The 21,379-nt window shown below is 33.3% G+C and overlaps 1 protein-coding gene across 6 annotated transcripts in view; it reads left to right on the top strand.

The window, feature by feature from the left end:
* Nucleotides 1-21,379, top strand: part of ANKAR (ankyrin and armadillo repeat containing) — a 111,998-nt gene that overhangs the window by 74,242 nt on the left and 16,377 nt on the right. For 5 of the 6 annotated variants that reach the window (XM_074302880.1, XM_074302876.1, XM_074302877.1 and 2 more), the window contains 7 exons: nucleotides 3,524-3,768; nucleotides 4,744-4,912; nucleotides 7,430-7,671; nucleotides 8,045-8,198; nucleotides 9,118-9,279; nucleotides 16,826-16,932; nucleotides 20,045-20,167. In XM_074302880.1, the coding sequence (XP_074158981.1) occupies nucleotides 3,524-3,768; nucleotides 4,744-4,912; nucleotides 7,430-7,671; nucleotides 8,045-8,198; nucleotides 9,118-9,279; nucleotides 16,826-16,932; nucleotides 20,045-20,167 (1,202 nt within the window). The remainder of the gene's footprint in view (nucleotides 1-3,523; nucleotides 3,769-4,743; nucleotides 4,913-7,429; nucleotides 7,672-8,044; nucleotides 8,199-9,117; nucleotides 9,280-16,825; nucleotides 16,933-20,044; nucleotides 20,168-21,379) is intronic. The other variant, XM_074302878.1, reaches the window with a different exon arrangement.

Below are 21,379 nucleotides of genomic sequence, written 5' to 3'. Positions count from 1 at the left end.
ACATGGTAAAAACATATGTAAATCCAATGAGATTTTTTTAAATAAAGAAATAAAAATGACTTTTGTATAAAAAATATTTGTAACAGCTTTTTTTAATGTTGGCAAAGAACTAGAAATTGATGTCCATCAGCTGGGGAATGGTTGAACATGTTATGGTATATTTTTATAATGGAATATTATGGTAGTATAAGAAATGAAAAGCAGGAAGATTTCAGGAAAACCTGGAAAAGCTTACATGAATTGATACAAAGTGAAGTGAGAACCAGGAGAACATATCTGTGTCACCAAAGTATTTGTTATAAAGAGTCTCATTCTATAGTCAGTTTATCTTTCCCAGCTTCATCTCTTCTCTAAAGGAGAAGTCTGCAAAGTCTAACACATAATTCTTTCATTTAAATCAGTATCCTAACATTACACACAATTCTAACAAATGTTGGGCAAAACATTTTACCACTCTGGGCATAATTTTCCTAAATTCCTCTATACAATGAAGGAGTTGGAACTTATATGACTCTTAGAAATCCTTTCTACTTCAAATGATTTTGTTATTCTGTTGTTTAAGTAAATCACTGTTTTTTGTAGGTTTCATTTTCTTCCCTTAGAAAATGAGAGTCTTGGATGAGATGGTCTCTAAGATACTTTCAAGCACTTAACATTCTGGGATAGCCTGACTCCCTAGCTGATCAGAAAAAAAAAAACTGGATTGGAGAGATAAACACAGTTAGTGGAAGGCATAATAAAAGCAGTAGAAAATGACAATTTACAAGACAGTGAGACAAGGAGACACAAAATTATCAAAAGCAGATGCAGAATTATTTAGCATGTCAGCATTGAATCTCAGAATATGAGAGTTGGAAGGGACCTCAGGGGTCATTTAGTCCAACTTCTAGACAAATGGTTACCTATCACAAAGAGCTGCAGGAGTTGGTAAATGAAGTCAAGACCAGGCACCAGATAACGTCACTAAGAAGAGGCATGTAGCAAAAGAAATATCAAGAGATCATCAATTTAGGACTGCAAACAAGAGAATGGGCAAAGAAGAGTAATGCTATTCTAGATAAGAATTCTTGTCTAGAGAGTCATACTTTATGTTGGACAGAAGTAGAACATTGTCCAATAACTGGGGTGAGGAGATAGGAAAAAATAAAAATCTAGACGAGATACTAGAGTTGGGGATCCAGTATAGATAGAAAAGTTCACACCAATTTTTGATTGGAACATGCCTGTTGATATTTGGGGAAAATCTATTTAGTCTCTATCCTCATTATTTTTAATTTCTTTTTTTATAATAGCTTTTTATTTTTCAAAATACAAAGACAGTTTTCAACATTTACCCTTGCAAACTTTGTGTTCCATATTTTCCTCTTTCCCTTCTTCCCTTCCCTCCTTCCCTAGACAACAAATAATTCAGTATAGGTAAAACATCTGCAATTCTTCTAAATATATCATGCCAAACATGCTGCATAAGAAAAGTCAGATCAAAATGAGGGGAAAATGAGAAAGGGAAAAAGCAAGCAAATAACAATAACAACAAAGGTAAAAATATTATGATGTGATCCACATTCAGTCTCCATAGTGCTCTGTCTAATGTAGATGGCTCTCTCCATCACAGCTCTATTGGAATTGACCTGAATCACCTCAATGTTGAAAAAAGCCAAGTCCATCAGAGTTGGTCATCATCTAATCTTCTTGTTACTGTGAACAAGTGATTCTACTAACTTTATTTAGTATCATTTCATGTAAGTCTCTCTGGGTCTTTCTGAAATCATACTGCTGATTGTTTTTTATAGAATAATATTCCACAGCATTCATATTCATGTATTACATAAATTATGGAATTTATTCAGCCATTTTTCAACTAACAAGTTTCTATTCAGTTTCCAGTTCTTTGCCACTACAAAAAGGGCTGCTACAAAATTTTTTACATGTGAATTCTTTTCCCTTTTTTACGATCTCTTTGAGATACAGACCCAGATGAGACATTGCTGGATCAAAGAATATACACAGTTTGATAACCCTTTGGGCATAGTTCCAAATTGCTCTCCAGAATGATTGGATCAGTTCACAACTCCACCAATACATTAGTGTCCCAGTTTTCCCACATTCTCTCTAACATTTATCATTATCTTTACCTGTCATCTTCGCCAATCTGAGAGATGTGAAGTGGTACCTTAGAGTTATCTTAATTTGCATTTCTCTAATCGTTAGAGATTTGGAATTTTTTTTTTATATATGACTAGAAATGGCTTTAGTTTCTTCATCTAAAAATGGCCTGTTCATCTCCTTTAACAATTTATCAGTGGGAGAATGCCTTGTATTCTTATAAATTTGAGTCAATTCTTTACATATTTTATAAATGAAGTCTTTATCAGAATCTTTGGATGTAAAATTCCACCCCCCACCCTCCAGTTTTCTGCTTCCTTTCTAATATTGGCTGGATTGATTTTGTTTGTACAAAACTTTTTTAATTTAATAAAATCAAAATTATCCATTTTGCATTTCATAATATTTTCTAGTTCTTCTTTGGCCTGTATCCTCATTTTAAGCAAACTACTTGGTATGGATGTACAGAAATTTGCATACAAAGACATTATTCTCCAAAGCACTTGTATGGCAGTGATAGTAATACAGTTTAAAATCTAGTTTTTCTAAGAAGCCTGGGTCCATTCTATAGAGGGGCAATCAGTCAGGTTTGTACTCTTTAGCAGTTTCTGAGAGCATAACAATATTACTTATACAACAACATGAAATAGCTATATTTGCAATAATGACAGTGAGTCCTCAAAAATATTATGATCAATATATTTAGTTCTAAAAAGCAGAAGTATGCAATATATCTTAGTAGGACTTCTATCAAGAAAAAGTTTAGTGGCAGCTAGATGGTGCAGTACGTAGAGCACCAGCTCTGAAGTCAGGAGGAATTGATTCAAATGTGATTTCAAGACACTTAACACTTTCTAGCGGTGTAACACTGGGCAAGTCACTTTACCTAAATTGCCTCAGGGGGAAGTTTTGGTGTATAAGGAGGTACAAGTCAATTATCTGAAAAATTCCTTTATGTAGAACTGCAAATTCCCTGTCAGTGATGGCTGAATGAGATTTAAAAAAAAAAAAATTTTAATAGTATTTTGTTTTTCCAAATTCACACAAAGATAGTTTTCAACATTCACCTTTATAAAATCTTATGTTTTAAATTTTTCTCCCTCTCTCCCTAGCCACTCCATAAGACAGCATGTGCAATTCTTCTAAACATATTTCTATATCAGAAAAACCTGGAGATATTATTGTGCTATGGGTTACAAATTAGCTTAATATCAACTCTAATAGCCTATATTTATTTTCTTTATGTTGCAATGCTGATGTACATGGTTTAAATTATAATTCCAGGAACATGTACTTTGAATTCCTAGAAATAATTTGAATTTTATCTTGATTTCTCCATAACAATAATTCATATTTACATAGCCTTTCAAGTTTTGCAAAGTGCTTTACATATAATTATCTCATTTCTGACTCGTCCCAGGAACCATTTCTGTCTTGATCCAGCTGCTAAAAAGTCACAAAATGCAATTGAAATGTAAAACCACAGGGTTGCTGAGCAACATCTCTACCCACACGTCTGTTTGCAAAGCATTAGTAGAGGCGGGAGGCATTCCAGTGCTCATCAACTTGCTGCTTTTGGATGAGCCTGAGCTGCAATCACGCTGTGCAGTTATTCTCTATGATGTTGCTCAACTTGATAACAACAAGGATATAATTGCCAAATATGTAAGTTTACTTTCTGATATCAAATGTAAATTGATTGTATTTCTGGAAGATGAATTCCAGAGGGCTGTGACCGGGGGTCTGCTTTATTGTAGACAAGAGGGTGGAGAATAAATTCAGGTGATATGGGATTATTATGGGACAGGGAATAGATCTGGGGTTTCACTGGGAAAGGTCACTCATGGATGAGACACCTTTACGAACTGCAGGTCAGCACCTTACAGTAGTTTATGATGTTGGAGAGATGTTTCCTTGAAAAGTTTGTCATTTTTTGGTTCATCCATATTTTGTAATTATTCAAATCAAGTCAGGTCACTCAATTTAAAAAAAGTGGATTGAATTCATGATGTTTTGCATTGCAGAGACAATTTAGTTGCAGTTATTATAACTGAGCCAGCATCTCCACTGGCAGATAATTGTAAACATAGTACTTCATTCTGTTGCTCTTTCATAATATTAGCTACCGAGTTTGAAGGTTTGCCAAATGTTATTCATACTTCTCACTTGAATATGACAATAAGCCTGCTATATTTATTATCATCCTCATTTTAAGACTGGAAATTAGGGGTCAGAGGAAGTGTGCTCACAAAGTTAGTAAACAGGATTTGAACCCAGGTCTTTTCTGACTGTTTTCATGCATATTCTTTCCAATATGCCATGATGCCTTCTATATTTTTGCTTCCCTTTTTGAAGAGCCATTAAGCCAAAGTGTGACCTTTTCTTATAACTGAATAAAGATTGCCTGCAAATCAACATTCTCCAGAATGTAGATATGCCTATCTATATATAAAACATGCCATTTCTATATATAAAAAATAATACATTTCATTCTCTGGTTAGCAGGTCTGTACATATAATTAATTAGTCAATAAACAATATGAAAAAATATAAATATAATTCCAAATGAAAAATTTACAGCTAAAATATAATTAGTAACCATGGGCCTTTTTTTTTTTTTTTTTTTTTCATTTGTTTTAGAATGGAATGGTTGCTCTGATAAGTCTCTTGAAGTCAGAAGAAGAGAAGCTCCTGGTGAATGTAATGAACTGTATGAGGGTACTATGTGTAGGACATACAGAAAATCAGAAAGCTGTGAAAGAAAACAAAGGCATCCCATATCTTGTTTCCTTTCTGAGTTCAGAATCAGGTGAGTTTTTATTTCTGTGCAATGAAGTGACCAGATACTATGTTTTGATTCTAACTTAGGACTACTTGTCTTCCACTGGCAGATATCTAGGATTTGCCTTGTAATGGAATGTCTGGAATGTCTGATTACCTTAAAATACACACCTGGGTCTCTATAGCTGCAGAATTTGTAGGATAAATCTGGTGACAACATTCTTAACCATCCCAGCAGAGAGGAGGCCCAAGCCACAGGGTTCTTTGAAGGTTTTCAAAATCCTGGTGGTATATTTGGGCATTAGTCATATAATATATGCTTATACCTTTATTATAGTACTTTTCATAGTGAGGATACCTTTTTTTGTTTCATTTGAAAATTAACGTGACCTGAGAGACAAGGTTCTAAGCATGATTACTTTGTTAGGCCAGCAGTAATCAATAATTGGGTCTGTGGCCTCTCTCAAGGACCAAACATTCTGATGTAAATACAAGAGGACAAAGAACTGAGCTAGGAGCTGAGAAATATTGTGATTGATTACAGGATACACGGCATATAGGGCTGGGGACAACATGATTGGTTACATCAAAGAAAGTGGGCTAGACCCACATGGGGCTAGTAATCTCTCTGACAATTAAGGAATGTTAATTGTTTCATGGGATCCATCTGCATTCTGTAATCTTTGGTAGGAAATAAAAACTGCCAGACAGTCTATTTCCGTGGAAAAGATAAAAACTCCCCTAATCTGTCCCCTAAGAACAGATGATATATTTTTGGGAATAGCACCAAGTTAACTTTTGGGGCCTAAAGAGAAAAAAAAAAACCACATATCCTAGAAGTATCTCAGGAGTTACCAATATGAGAGATAACTTTTAATTGTGACTTTAAACTAACTCAAAGAGAAAGTTGAACTGACTTAAACAGATATAGAATAATGATATTATAAAATCAATACTATATAAAATTAATCATCTCTTTGAAAATGACACTGAAATCTACATAATCCAACCCTTATCAGTCTCCTAAACTGTAGGTCCACTGTCACCAATTTCCTGCTAAACATTTCTACCTGGCTATATTTCAAACTCAACATGTACAAAATAGAATTTATAATTTTCCCTTCTAAACCTTCCCCTTGTCCAAACTTCTGTATCTGATGGTAACTTAACCATCCTTCTAATTATCTTATTTGACAATCCTTCCCTTTCCCTCATCCCAGTTCTCACCAACTCTTGTATAATGCTGCTCCACAGAAAGAATTTCTATTAAGTGGATATCTCTTGAAGGAAATAATTGTATACTTTAGCACTTTATTTTTAAAAATTTCAACGTTTAATTTTGGTAACAATGAAGAATGTAAATGAGTTTATAGAATATATATATATTTTTTTTACAAATTGTACATTCTACTGAAAGCAACACAGATGCCTATTTGGTAACTAGTTGTGTTACACAAATATAATTAACTGATTATTTACTCTGAAAATAATGAATACAGAGAAGCATGTGAAGATCTATATGAACAGATCCCTGATATAATGGTATATGCCAGTCTACTTCCATAATGTCTCCTATATCTACTCTCTTCTCTCACTGGACCACTATCCTTATTTAGGTTTTCAGAACTTCTCATATAAACTAGAACGATAGCCAATTATTGATCTCTAGGCCACTAATCACTTTCTAAATTATCCTTATATCAAGCTGACAGAATAAATTTCCTAAAACACCACACATTTTCATATTTAACAACGTACATGGGATAATAAATTTGGACCTGGATGGGAATTTAGAAGCTGTGTAGTTCTACTCTTTTCAGTTATAAAGGAGAAAATCAAAGCTAAGATTAATTGACTAGTCCAAGGACACAAAAGCAGTAACAGAGCAAGAATTTGAATTCTTCTCTGCCTCTAGACCCAGTCCTATTTTCGCTGCCCTGAGCTACATCTCTCTATTGCCTTAAGAATAAAATACAAATTACCTGGTGTGGCAATAGAAAGCCTTGAATAAATTGGCTACAGCCTACTTTCCCATAATGCTTCACATTATTTCTTTTCTAAGTTTCAGTCAAAGTAGCCAATTTGCTTTTCCCCATTTTCAGTGTTCCATCTTATACTTTCAAGGCACTGATCTGACTTTCCTTTCTCCTTTGAGAATCCTTTATTTCAAGGCTCAGCTCTGGTGCCATCCTTGAATGGGAAGATTTTCCAGACAATGTATTCTCCCTTTTCTGATATTCTTATATTTGAGTTATCAGTTTACATGTAAACTATTAAATGTAATCTTAATAGAATGTAAGGGAAGGATTACTTTTCATTTCTGTCATTTTATCTTTAACATATGGCACAATGCCTTGCATGTAGTATGTGCTTATTTGAATTTAATTGAATTGAATAGATCTGTGTCTGTAGGCAAATACCTATTTATAATTCAACGCATGTTAAAATATATCCAAAGATGATAATACATTTAAATACATTCAAAGAAGAAGTGCTATATATACATATATATTTTTTTTTGATGAGCTCCTTTGTTCCTTTAAAGATGTGTTGCAGGCTGTATCTTCAGCTGCGATTGCTGAAATTGCTCGTGGAAACACAGATATGCAGGATGCTATAGCCAAGGAAGGTGCAATCCCTCCTCTTGTAGCACTTTTTAAAGGAAAACAAATTAGTGTTCAAGTGGAAGGAGCTATGGCTGTAGAATCACTGGCAAGTCATAATGCAACTATTCAAAGAGGATTTTTAGAAAGATCATTAACTAGATATCTTTTAAAACTCTTAAAGGTAAATAATTTTATTACTTTTTAATTTATGTAGAAAACTATTCAATTTTTAAATTTTCATAATTTAATATGGATTGTAAGCTTATAGAGTAAATATTTTTATATTTTATATTTTATAAATTATGCACTCTACCAGAAACAAAGTAGAGTTTATCAGTTGGGAAATGGCTAAACAAGTTATGTTATATAAATATAATGGAATATTATTTTGTCATAAGAAACAAGAAAATAATGAATACTGATAAGCATGTGAAGATTTATATGAATAAATAGCTGGTACAATGGTATATACAACATGGGCTACTAAATAAGGCCTTGTTTAATAAATAAATAAAAATATTCCCTCCTCTTCTTCCCCCATTCCCCATTTTCAGGCATTTCAGCTACATGTTAAGGAACAAGGGGCTACAGCATTGTGGTCCTTGGCAGGGCAAACTCTGAAACAACAGAAATTTATGGCAGAACAGATTGGATACAATTTCATAATAAACATGCTTTTGTCACCATCAGCTAAAATGCAGTATGTCGGTAAGTAACTTTGGGAGGAGAGGTACGTTTCATTGGATTAGCATTCATTTCATTAGGGTGAATGCTCTATACCAATTTAAATCACAATCCTTCCATTACTTAGTGAATGGGTTAACAATTTGCTGGACTAAAAGAATATTCCAGTCTCTCTGAAGTTTAACTAACTAAACTAAAAGATGCAGTTTGTTGCCTAGGTCTAACATGAAGCTTTCTCAAGGCTTGGTGATCTTTTGACTTCCTATGGATTCAATTATCATCTCTCTGATAATTACCAGATTTATAAACTCAGATCTAAAACTCTCTTAGCTCCATTTTCTGATCAGCAATTGACTTTTGGTCATCTTGAGCTGTCTAAATTCAGTGAATCCAAAATTAAACTTATTTTTTCCCCTACTACATCCCACCCTAAATTCTCCTTTCTTCCTATTACTGTTGAGGGCACCTCCAGTCTCCTACTCACCTGGTGTCAACTTCACTTACATACTTGTTTCACATATTCAATCTGTTCCCAAGTCCTGTTGTTTTCTACCTCTACAACATCTCTTCTAAATGACCACTGCTTTCCACTCACATAGAAGCTGCCTAGTGCAGACACCCATTGTTCTTCCTGCCATATTTCTGCACTCCGATCTATCTTCCATCCAGCTGCTAAAGTGGTTTTCCTAAAGTACAAGTATGACAATGTCACCCCCGCTACTAAATAAACTCCCTATTACCACCTGGATCAAATATAAAATGCTGTCTTAGCACATGGAAAAAGCTTAATAAATGTTTGTTGACTGTGCTCTGCTGGCAAAAAAAACCTTTGAGAATCTATGGTTAACTACATGATACAATGATGTATCATTTTTTAAAAAAATGTAAATTCACAAAATATTTCCAGTACTTAAAAGACGTTTCTTTTCCTTTGTTCTGCAAGGAGGTGAAGCAGTCATAGCTCTCAGTAAGGACAGTAAATTGCACCAAAACCAAATATGTGAAGGAAATGGTATTGCACCTTTGGTTCGACTACTGAGAATCAGCAAAATAGCTGAGGGTACACTTTTGAGTGTTATCAGAGCCGTGGGAACCATATGTATTGGTTTGTACAATCTTATATTTCTTAATGATATAGAATTTCTAATAGACATTAACAAAAGGTTATATTCATTTCTATAATACTTGGTCATCTTAAGTCTTAAGTAGACTAATAATCTCCTGCATCTCCAAAAATAATGTCAAAAACTGACTTTCATGTATCTCCAGTCACTGAAGTGCTAAAGGCACCTGAATTTGATTGTGCTTAGCATTCCATTTTCTCAATGATGCACACTTTAAAATGAGAGAAATTGTTCCAGTGTAGAACACAAAATTCCTATTTTAAATTCAATTTGTGGACTTCTCTATGTGGTCCCTTTATATCAAAGTATAACTGTAGCTGCATGTTCTCTTACAAATAGTTTGTAAAGTTATAAGCTCCTTTTCCATGTTTTGTAATTTCTTCCTGGAGCATTCAATGAACACTGCTTAATGATGTTGAAACAAAGTAAAGATTGGAAAACAGATAATTTATTACTACTACTTTATTCTTTTACCTTTATCCTTTACTAGGCTTTGGTGGATGGCATCAAACATGTCATTTATTGAAGGGCATAGGCGTAAGTCAGTAGCATATTGTTATTAATAACGCTGGGCCAGGGAGGAAGACCAAGGAGAGGACTCTTTATTTAAGTGTGACATGAAAACATGAGTATGTGAGGCAAGGTGACAAATTTTAGGGTAAACCATAATGTGATAGTGCTAGAGGCCTAATACAATGGAGTAATGTAATGCCCAGGGTAGCTCTTTGGAGGACCTCAGGATCAGCCCGGGCCCTAGGTCTTAGTGGAGAAGTGATGAAGGCAGGGGACTCAGAGGATGGTCAAGGATGGAATGTCTCATTTTAAGTCATTCTCAGCTCTTATATACCTTATTGTAATTACATCATTACAGCATACTGATTATGTGTGAACTAGAGAATCATCTCATCAATTCCACTGAGTTAACACCTTGTTTCAAGTATTCTTCTCCAGAGTTCTGGCTCTCTACAGGGCAAAGGCCCTCTCAATCTTTTTCTGGCTTCTTATTATGCTTAAAGTATGAGACATACTTGATATCCTAGATATATGGCTAAATAGGTTATTACAGTAAATATGCTAGTAGTGACATGTAGTGTGATAAATAAAAAAGTAATTCAAATGTATGCTCTACTAAGAAAGAGCAAAACTTTCAGAACCTTCAGAGAAAATCATTTTATAAATTTACAAGGAGATGGAAAATGTATATCTCATATTCTCATGTTGCCAAATCATTTGAGATCTGTTTAGGAACTTCAGCTTGGATTACAGTCATACTGAGTTTGGAGAGGGTGAAGTTACAATGATTCTACTAATAAACTAAATGGCTTCCTATTAGTATCCCTTTTCTATTTGTCAGCTTCTGAGCTCATGGAAAAATTCTGGTTTAGTCACTAAGAATTGGGAGAGTTTCTAAGTTGTCAGTCAAGCAATTCTCTAGCAAAATGGGCCCAGTCAATATGACTCTTTGCCCATTTGGAAATGCACATAAACAGGCAAGAAGATTGAACCTTCAAAATCATATATATATTTCTTCTTGTTATTAGGGCTCTCTTAAGACAAGAAGGGAGAATGCTATATTGGAAACAAAGATTGTTATATCCATTTTTATTTACTAGTGATGTATATATCCTTTGGTTTATATCTCGCTTGAAGTAAATAATCTGAGATCACTGAATAGAACTATATCTGATTGCATTTATCAAGGAATTTCATATGATCTTAATACATACGCAAAATACCATGCTTGACAATAATATTTGTTACTATCATGGAGATTTATCTTACATAGAATTTAAAATGGAAGACAGATACTTTATACATACATTGTATTGTTTAGCAAACAATAATATGCTACATGCATCAAGACAGAACATTATGGACTACTGTGGTAAGATAAATAATTATTTAAAAGAGATTGGCTTATTGGAAGATTCATATGAATTAATGCAGAATAAAGGATGTAAAATGGAGAAAATAATAGATACAAAGTCTACAACAATATAAATCAGTCACTTATTAATTGCCTATTATATGCCAAAGAATCTCAAAGTACTGGGGATACAAAGAAAAGCAAAAAATAGCCCTTGTCCTCAAATAACTCACAATCTAATGGAGGAGACAACAAGAGAACAAATTTGTACAAACAAGTTATCTACAGTATAAATAGGAAAGTATTTGCAGAATAAAAGTACTAGAATTAAGAAGCATTAAGGAGGTTTTCCTAAGGAAGGTGGGATTTTACTTGGAACTTGAAGGAACCCAGGTAAGCCAGGAGGCAGAGAAAAGGAGGGATAGCATTCTAGGAATGGATGTCAGCCAGAAAAAGTTCTCAGGACTGAGAGATGGAGTGTCTTGCTCATGGAATTCAGTGTCACTGCATTGAAGAGTTTGTGTGTGTGTGTGTGTGTGTGTGTGTGTATGTGTGTGCACGCGTGCGCACGCAAGTGCGTGCGCATGCGTGCATGCGTGTTTAGGCATAAGAAGACTGAAAAAATAGAGAAAAACTATTGACATGAAGGACTTGCAACGCCAAACATGGAATTTCTTTTATTTGATCATTGATTGTGATTGATAGGGAGTAATTGGAGTTAATTGAGTTGGGGAGTTAACTCTAACTAACTAAATTGCATTAATGCAAGAATTACCAAACAAACAAACAAACAAAAACCAAATGTCATACAATTACAATAACCAAGTTCAAGTCTAGAGAAGATTGAAGAAAATGTACCTTCCTCCATTCTTTACAGAAATAAGGGACTATAGATATGACAAATTGCACAAACCATTATAAATGGTTGATATATTGGCAATTTTTGCTGAAGGGTTTCTATCCTCCTCCCTCACTCCATTTTATTCTTTATTACAAAGGGTGGCTTGCTGGATCTGTGAGACAATGATCCTTACCCAAATTAAAATCTGAGGTTTTCAAGGTAAAAAGCAAAAAGGATTTATTAAGATCTGGTAAGAAAAGGGGAGAAAGGGCAAGTTGTCCTCAGTAGGAAAGTGCAAAGCATAAGCTATAAACACAGGATTATATAGACCCTAATGCAGAAGCCCCCACCCCTTTTTGACCTTTTCTCCCATTGACAGGGGGAGTCCAGACTTCCATTCTAAATACGGAAATGTACCCAGAGACAAAGAATACTAGCCAATGACACATTTTTTACTATATTAGGAACTTAATGTTAATTGTGGCAAAAAGGGTAGAGGGAACAGGAGAGAAATGTATGTTTAAGATAAGGAAACAACTGCAGCTTTTGGCAGTAATATAACTTACTGCAAAGCTTCACATTATAATTAAGGTATAGGGTAAAGGTATAGGCATTGTGTTGATAAACCCAAGCATTGCAATTGCTGAAATAGAGACACAGTATTAAAAAACAATTAAACAAAACAAAAGGGGGAAAAAAAAACCTAGAAAAACTAGACAATATATAGTTTGGCAGAAATTTGGTTTAGACCAACATTTCATACCATATAACAATACAACTTTCAAATAGACACATGGGGGAGCTAGGTGGCATAGTGGTCCAGGAGAACTTGAGATACTTTCTAGGTGTGTGACCCTGGGAAAGTTACTTATCCCACTAGCCTCCCCCCAAAAAAATTCAAAAGAAAAATTAGATACATGACCTAGACATAAAAGGCCACATTTTAAACAAATTAGGGGAACAAAGAAGGAAATATCTTTTACAATTATTGCTATGAAAAGAGCTCATAAGTTAAAAAATCATGGAGAGGACCACTTATATAAGAGAAAATGGCCAGTTTTGAGTATGTAAATTTTTTAAAATTTTGTACATACAAATCAATGCAGATAAAATTAGAAAGCAATCAGTTATCTAGGGAAAACTTTGTAGCAAGTTTATCTGATAAAGGTTGCACTTCCAATATCTGTAAGGAGCTGATAAAAATATATAAGAATTATAGCCTAATAGGTCGACAAATGTGGACAACAATTTTTTAAGCAAGAAATCCAAGCTATCAGACTATATTTAAAAAATCAATATTAATAAGATAAATTCAAGTTTATACAACTCTGAGATTCTACTTCATAATTTATCATAGTGGCACAGACAATAACAACAACAAAAAAGAAATTGGAAGACCTGCAAAATGACAAATTGGTGCATTATTTATAAAGTTGTTAAATATTCTCAAAAGCATTTTAGAACTATGTCTCAAATTTTACCAAACTCTGTATTCCCTTTGACACAGCATCAACAAATTCATAGTCCAGAGATCAAAAGAAAGTAGAAAATTATATACATGTTCAAATAACTTATAATAGCTATTTTTGTTGTAGCAAAATACTCGGAACATCAGTTAGGAAATGATTGAAAAAATCATGATAATGGAATTTTAATTGTAAGAAATGACAAAAGAAATGGTTTCAGAGAAGTGTGGGAAATTTTGTATAAAAGGATACAGATTGAAGGGAGCAGAACTAGGAAATCAATTTACATAGAAACAATATTATGTTTAAAAAAAAAACTTGGAAAGATTAAGAATTCTAATCATGATAAAGGCTGCTGCTGTGATGGACCAATATGCAAAAGGATACATTTAGTTTTGAATATATGCAAATATTTAGACTTGTTTTGACTATGTTTGTTTCCATAATTCTGTTTTTCCCTTTTTATTTGTGGTAGAAGTAAATCAACTAGTGACAGCATTGCCAAAATAAATAAATAAATAAAAGAGGATTGTTGAATCATCTTAAAAAGTACACAGAAGAGAAAAGATGGAAGTTCAGAGGGAAATACAGACAAACAGGACTTTGAAAATAACATATTAAACTTATATGCTTTAAAAAAAGCAAGTTGTTCATAATAGAGATTTATGGTTTTAAATATCAAAAAAAAAAAAAAAAAAAAAAAAAAAGAATACACAGGAGTCATTCTAGAGAGAAAAAAACCAAAGGATTTCAAGCTTCTTCCTGATGCAAAGACCCATCTTTCCAACAATTTTCCCAGTAATGTATGTATTGAGTGTGTTGGTGTCAGCTCCAACCTCCTTAGCTGATTGTTAAATTTTCAGTGTAACACTTTAGAAATTGGCAATTACTAAATATCAAAGTTTAATTTATTATTTAGATTGTTTAAATTTAAGAATGTTAATAATACAAATCAAACTTAAAAGTTTGTGTGTATACAGCCCCCTTCCCCCTCCAGCAACAGAGCTGCTAAATGTTTACTAGTATTTCTTTGAATTGCTCTATAAATAATTGCTTAAGCTTAGCAGGACCACAAGAGAAAGTCCGGGGAAAAAAGTCATCATCAGACTGGAAGCTGGCTGACTGGAGTCTAATAATAATAGTAATAATAATGATAATAAGGATGATTTAGATAGTGCTTTAAGATTTGCAAAATGCTTTATATTCATTATCTCACTTGAGCCTCATATCTCCTTGAAAGTCCATTTAAGGAATCATAATTGTTGGTTAAAAAAAGGAGGGCAATGTGTAGTGGGCACAGGAAGATAGAAACTTATTTTTAAGATGAAGTGTATTAGGGCCAGCTAGGTGGCTCAGTGGATAGAGCACCAGCCTTGATTTCAGGAGGACCTGAATTCAAATCTAGTCTCAGACACTTAACACTTCCTAGCTGTGTGATCCTGGGCAAGTCACTTAACCCCAGCCTCAGGGGGGGGGGGGGGGGAAGATGAAGTGTATTAGCGAAGTGACTTAGAGAATGGGGATATCTCAAGGAAATGTATGATCGAAAAAGGAAAAGGACAACTTATATAATGAGAGTAAGGGGTAAGAAGTGGATATGCTGAATGCTCCACTGGTACTCACGAAATGGAAAAAGACTCACAGGAAAGTACATTGGTTTGATTATATAGGAAAGAATCACACAGAATAAGAGGTCATGTTTCAGAAGATGAAATACCAGATAGGTAAGATCACAGACTTATCAAAGCATTGATGCATATTCTGACATATATTCTTCAGAAAAAATAGGAAGGAACCTAATGTATCGATATATACTATAACTATTACCATCTGAATGTTTCTCTGTGTAGTTTTGGTGGCCTCTTAGTCAGGATTTAATTCTTGGAAGATATATGTCTATAACAAATCTACCATTTTTATATTCACCATGTAAAAATGTATATAATAGTAAAGACCAAGAAAAAATATGTGTGCAGAGTAATAATTATTCAATAAAATTCATTAACTATTTTAAAGTTTGTGACTTTTGCCAGTGACTAGCAAATTGCTTTGCATATTACAGTAGATATAGTAATTCACTGTTGTTGATCTGACTTTGTCAGCTTTTATAAGCATGAATTTTTTTTTCTTGCTAATTGTTCACTGTTTAAAAATTCTTCAAACATATGGGTTAGTAAAGAGAATTGCTTCCATTTGGCTTACTATCATAGAGTGCTATTATTTTGGGATGAATGGTTAGAATTTCATTATTTTAGTGGAAGCATGTCCGAAAAGTGAACCAGCCTTTCATAAAGATAAAGTTTGTTAAAGAATTTGCATTCTTTGAGGAGACTAGGACCATGGAATAGAGAACTAAACAATGAAGGGAGAGTGACTAGTACATAAAAATGGAGGCTAGGATGGAGATGAGGGGTAACAATGTGGAAAGAAAAAAATGGGAGAGTTAAGAGCAGGGAATAAAGATTAAAAAGAAGATCTTAAATGGATTTTCAGTACTATAGCTTTCAGGATAGCTCTTTTTTCAGAGGATTGGAGAAAAACACAGGTGCCTCATCCTTGAAGGTCCTTCAGAGGCTGGATTAACACTTTTCAGGTATGTTAAGAGTGTGGGTTCCTTTATATTTCATTTGGACTAGTGATCTCAGAGATTACTTCTAATTCTCAAATTCTATGATTCTTCAATACAAGTTTTATTTTCCCCCTTTTGTTTTCTTTAATGTTTTTGTTGTCCTTTCTTTCTTTCTTTCTTTCTTTCTTTTTCTTTCTTTCTTTCTTTCTTTCTTTCTTTCTTTCTTTCTTTCTTTCTTTCTTTCTTTCTTTCTTTCTTTCTTTCTTTCTTTCTTTCTTTCTTTCTTTCTTTCTTTCTTTCTTTCTTTCTTTCTTTCTTTCTTTCTTTCTTTCTTTCTTTCTTTCTTTCTTTCTTTCTTTCTTTCTTTCTTTCTTCCTTCCTTTCTTCCTTCCTTTCTTTCTTTCTTCCTTCCTTCCTTCCTTCCTTCCTTCCTTCCTTCCTTCCTTCCTTCCTTCCTTCCTTCCTTCCTTCCTTCCTTCCTTCCTTCCTTCCTTCCTTCCTTCCTTCCTTCCTTCCTTCCTTCCTTCCTTCCTTCCTTCCTTCTTTCTTTCTTTTTGTCTTGTCTGTCTGATCAAGTAAAATGGCTTTCACAGAAATACATCAAATTAATGATGTTTTGGCAATTCCTTTTGTATAGAGATTATCTGTTCATAATGAAGCCAACTGAAATTATCTACCATCATCTACCAATTTTAGCCAGGATTTTAGTTTCTTTTTAGTGTTTTGGGGTGTTTTTTTTGCATCAAAGAGAACAGACTATCTTTTAACATGTGCACTTTTACAGGTGTAGCCCATACAAGCAATGCTAATAGTCAGCAATACATTGTAGATGAACAAGCCTTCCCCATACTTATTCAGCTCCTAAGAAATCATCCATCTATGAAGATTAAGGTTTGTAAAAAGCATTTTAAACATTTTCTTCTGATGTGTAAAAACATCTGGAATAGAATCTTCTGAGAATCTATTTTTGTTTGTCTATAAAATTTTAAAATTCAACAAATTAATTAATGATGCTTCAGAGGGTCTGATTATGTACATTAAATAATGCTTCTACTAGATTAAATTTTATTAAAATATGATTTACTTGAAAAATATTTTTAGACATGATCAGAAATACTGTATTTACTCATAAATTTCACTCTTTGTTTTGCACTTCTTTTTACTACAAAAAAATGAAAATAAGAAGGAAGGTAAGGCTTATGTAGTGACAATGGCAAATTCTGGCTGATATGCAACATTATTTTCTGCTTCCTGGATTGCCATAGCTAGCAATATCTAGTGTGCCCTTCAGAGTGAAACACCTGAAGAAGTGGTATAAGTGGTTAAAGAACTGTACAGAGTTGACTTTTCCATTTACTTTCATCAAATAATCTTTAATATAGTGTAGCTCTTCAAATACTACTTCAAAAGCTCTTCAAATGGAAAATCTTTTTAAAAAAAATCAAGACTTTTGCTATGAACAATTTTATTCGAGGAAAAATTAAACAAAGGGGGCAAAATCTTTTCCTAAAACTACAGGTGAAGTGAGAAAATGATGGAGGTTGAGAGGAATTGTGAGGAAATATGGTACAGTTTCACTTTGATAAACTGTACTTGTATAAGAGAGGGTATAATTATACTCTATGAAACCATGTTTTAGTGAGGTAGATGAGAGTTGATCTAGGAAACTTTATAAGATTGTCATTTTCTTATAATTTTGCTATATTAATTAGTAAATTATTTAGATTTTACTTTTTTTCAAAGCACATGCAAAAACCCTAAAAGAACATGAAAAATGTACAAGAAAAATATTTTCTTCTTTACAATTAGAAACTATTACTTCAAAGGAAATATTATGCTGCACATTTTAGTGATGTAGAACTAGCAATTTTTTTTGTTTTTTACCAAAAGGGAGGGAAAACAGTTATGTTAAAAATAAATATTTTATATTTTTACCATGTTTAACATGTATTGGATTACTTGCCATCTAGGGGAGTGGGTAGGGAGAAGGGGGGGAAATTGGAACATAAGGTTTTGCAAGGGTTAATGTTGAAAAACTATCTATGCAGATGTCTTGAAAATAAAAAGCTTTAACAAAAAAAATAAATATTTTGTAAATAATTTATTTTGGATGCAATGCAGACATACCAATAAAGCATAGGTTTAAGATGTCATAATTTTAAAATGAAACTTTTTAAAAATTTATTTTTGTTAGATTTTAAGTTCTAAATTATCTCCATCCCCAGCCTGCACTAGAGAAGGCCATCATTTGACAGAGGTACACATACACACACACACGAGTATGTGTACATCCACACACATATATAAAAACCATGTTATGTATACTTCTATTAATTTTAGTTCTAAAATGAAATTTCAAAGCATATGCAAAACTCCATAAGGACATGAAAAATGTTTAAGAAAAATATTTTCTCATTTTTGATGTGAAGATTCTTATTTCACAAGAAATATTAATCAAACTACACTTATCTACATACAAATTTATTTTAGTGATGTAGAATTAGCCATTTTCATTTTGTTTTTGCCAAAAAGGGGACAAACTAAACAGTTACAATTAAAAATAAATACTCTGCAAATGATTCATTTTGAATGCAATTCAGGCATACTAGTACAGTACAGATTTAAGATGCAAAATCTTGAAAAGAAATACAGCCTAACGATACTATATATTGATTTGTCCCTATCTTCCAGTGAAAATACTCTAATTTGGTGTTAGATTGATTCTAGCTTAGGAGCTCATATATTCATTAATTATGACACTTCCTTAATTTGTACCTATAGAAGGGAGAAAACTTTTATCTCTATATCATTCTCAGTTCTCTCCCTAAACGGACAGATGCCCTTCCAGAACTAAGAATCTGATCACTGTAACTGCCAGATAATATATTCCAAAAGAGTTTCTGAGTCCCTCAGAAAGTTGTCTGGGAAGATGTAAAATAGTTCTAACTATCTGCTTGAACAAATACTAATTTGCATGTGCTTCCTGTCCCCCCTCCCCCAGCTTATGAGGTAAGATATTTGTGTTTTTGTTTCACTTGTGCACAATCTAATGGAATTAAAAAAAAATAAATCTATTGGCATTGTATAGGGGCTCAAGAGAAAGGGAAAGGAAAATCTCTACTCAATCATTTTTTAAAATATCTTTTTATTTACAAAATATATGCATGGGTAATTTTTTCAACATTGACCCTTGCAAAATCTTCTGTTCCAAATTTTCCCCTCTTTCCCCTCACCCCCTCCCTAGATGGCAGGTCCAATACATACAACCATCTTTTTTAAAGAGGAGATTAAGTGCAATGCATAGAGTTCTGAACTTGGTTTAATCTGCCTTATATATTTACTAACTGTACAATCTTGAACAAATCAAAACCTTTCAAGACTCCATTTCCTTGTTTATGACATGAATAATAGCACTGGACTCACAGGGTTGTAGTGTAATGTTATATAGAAGTGTGCTATCATTTTAATTGTCTTTTTCAAGTCAAGTAAGACTTTAAGAACCATCCCTTCCAAGAATTTTAAGAAATTACTCTTGAATTTATTGCTTAGAAAATGAAATAGTAGATATTATATTTTGAATAAATAGGACAATAATAGTAGCTAACATTTATATAGTGCTTACCATATTCCAAGAGCTTTACAATTATTATCTATCTCATTTATATTATATATCTCAAAACAGCAATCCTGTGAGGTAAATACTATTATTATCCCCATTTTGGAGATGAAGAAATTGAAATAGTTTGTTTTGCCTCAGGGTCACATAGCTTAGTAAGTGATAGAAGCCAGATTTGAACTTCTTACTGACTTCAGGCCCAGTGCTCCATCTACTATGCAGTCTCCTGATTGATGATGATGAGGAGGATGATATTTACCTAGATCTTTAGGATAATCTAGATAATATTATTTCATTATGACAACAGGCATCTTAATTCACTTAATTCTTTGAATAAATTTTTAGTAAATAGGACATGGAATTTTTTTTTTTAAACAACAAATTCAGGTGGAAGTAGCATGTGCTTTGGCTTGTATTGTCCTGAAGAATGACAAATTGCAAGATATATTACAAGAAAAAGAAGGTTTTAAGTATGATGATGTCCTTTATCTTCTTCATTCACCAGATAAGGTACTTGAAATATGCTATTGTTATAAAATGTTTATTCTACATAATAGCCCGATAAAATACACTATTAGAATTGAAGGGTTACTTAGAGGTAATATAATGCAATCCCCTCATTTTATCATTAAGTTCTAGAAGGGTTACAATCTAGGTTTCCTAAGTTCTCATCCTTAGTTCCTTGAAAAATTTAAATAGTAATTCATTTATAAAGTACTTTTAAGGTATACAATGCTTTCTCATAATAATTTTCAAAGTTAATCAGTACAGGTATTGCTGTTTCCATTTCACAGATGATAAGATGGAGAAACAGGGAGGCTAAACAACTTGTTCAGAGTTACACAGAAAGGACCTTAAAATTCCAGTGCTAATCCTCTGATGCAAATATAATTCCCAATGGATATTCATAACATGAAATTATCATGAAAGTTTCTTTAATAAACTTAAGGCCACCTTTCCATCTCTTTCCAAATCCTAAACCCATCAAATAAACTGGAATTAAGTTAATCAGAACTTGAATGTCAATTGTGGGTAGTTTCAATTTATAATCATTGTCAACTTCCTTGGTGAGACTTATTTACTACTCCTCTACATTTTAGCAGGATATTTTCTGAGTTGCTAGGGTTCCCAAAACTGATTCACATTGATGACTTGATGGCCAATATTTGGTGACTGACCTTGGCTAGGCTGTTCAAGAGATGCTTGTCAGGAGACTTGAAATCTTCCCAGCTTCAGGGGACCTGCTAGAATTTACTGACACAATTTTTATGATCTTAGGATCACCTCTGTTAGATGAGGCATTAAAAATGGGTTTTTTAGTGGAGGATATTATAAAAGTCTTTATATGTTAGTCTGGCTTCAATTTTAGCTCCCTTGAAATTTGGAAAAGGGGCAAAATAAAAATTAAAAGTAAAATTCTCATTGAATGATTTACTTTGGCAAATCTTTGCTATATACCACAGTACCAGATATTCTGGAATTGATTTATCCTAGTGTTGCTAGGCAGCAAGATAGTTATCTATGCCTGATTTGTTTGGGGGAGATTTTGTTGTGGGAAGGAAGAAATTGGATAATCATTTTCTATTTTGATTTTCATTTGAATGCATGATTTCTTTGGGGAAAGGAACTCCCAGTAAGGAAATTCTACCAATGTAGGCCTGTAACTATCTTGTAACTTCAAGACTTAGACCAAGGTCAAGCTCAGCATCCCACAGTCATCAT

Source organism: Sminthopsis crassicaudata, chromosome 3, assembly GCF_048593235.1.
Source record: "Sminthopsis crassicaudata isolate SCR6 chromosome 3, ASM4859323v1, whole genome shotgun sequence".
NCBI classification, from domain to species: domain Eukaryota; kingdom Metazoa; phylum Chordata; class Mammalia; order Dasyuromorphia; family Dasyuridae; genus Sminthopsis; species Sminthopsis crassicaudata.
Note: the sequence above shows the minus strand (reverse complement) of the source record. Positions and strands in the feature narration are given on the sequence as shown.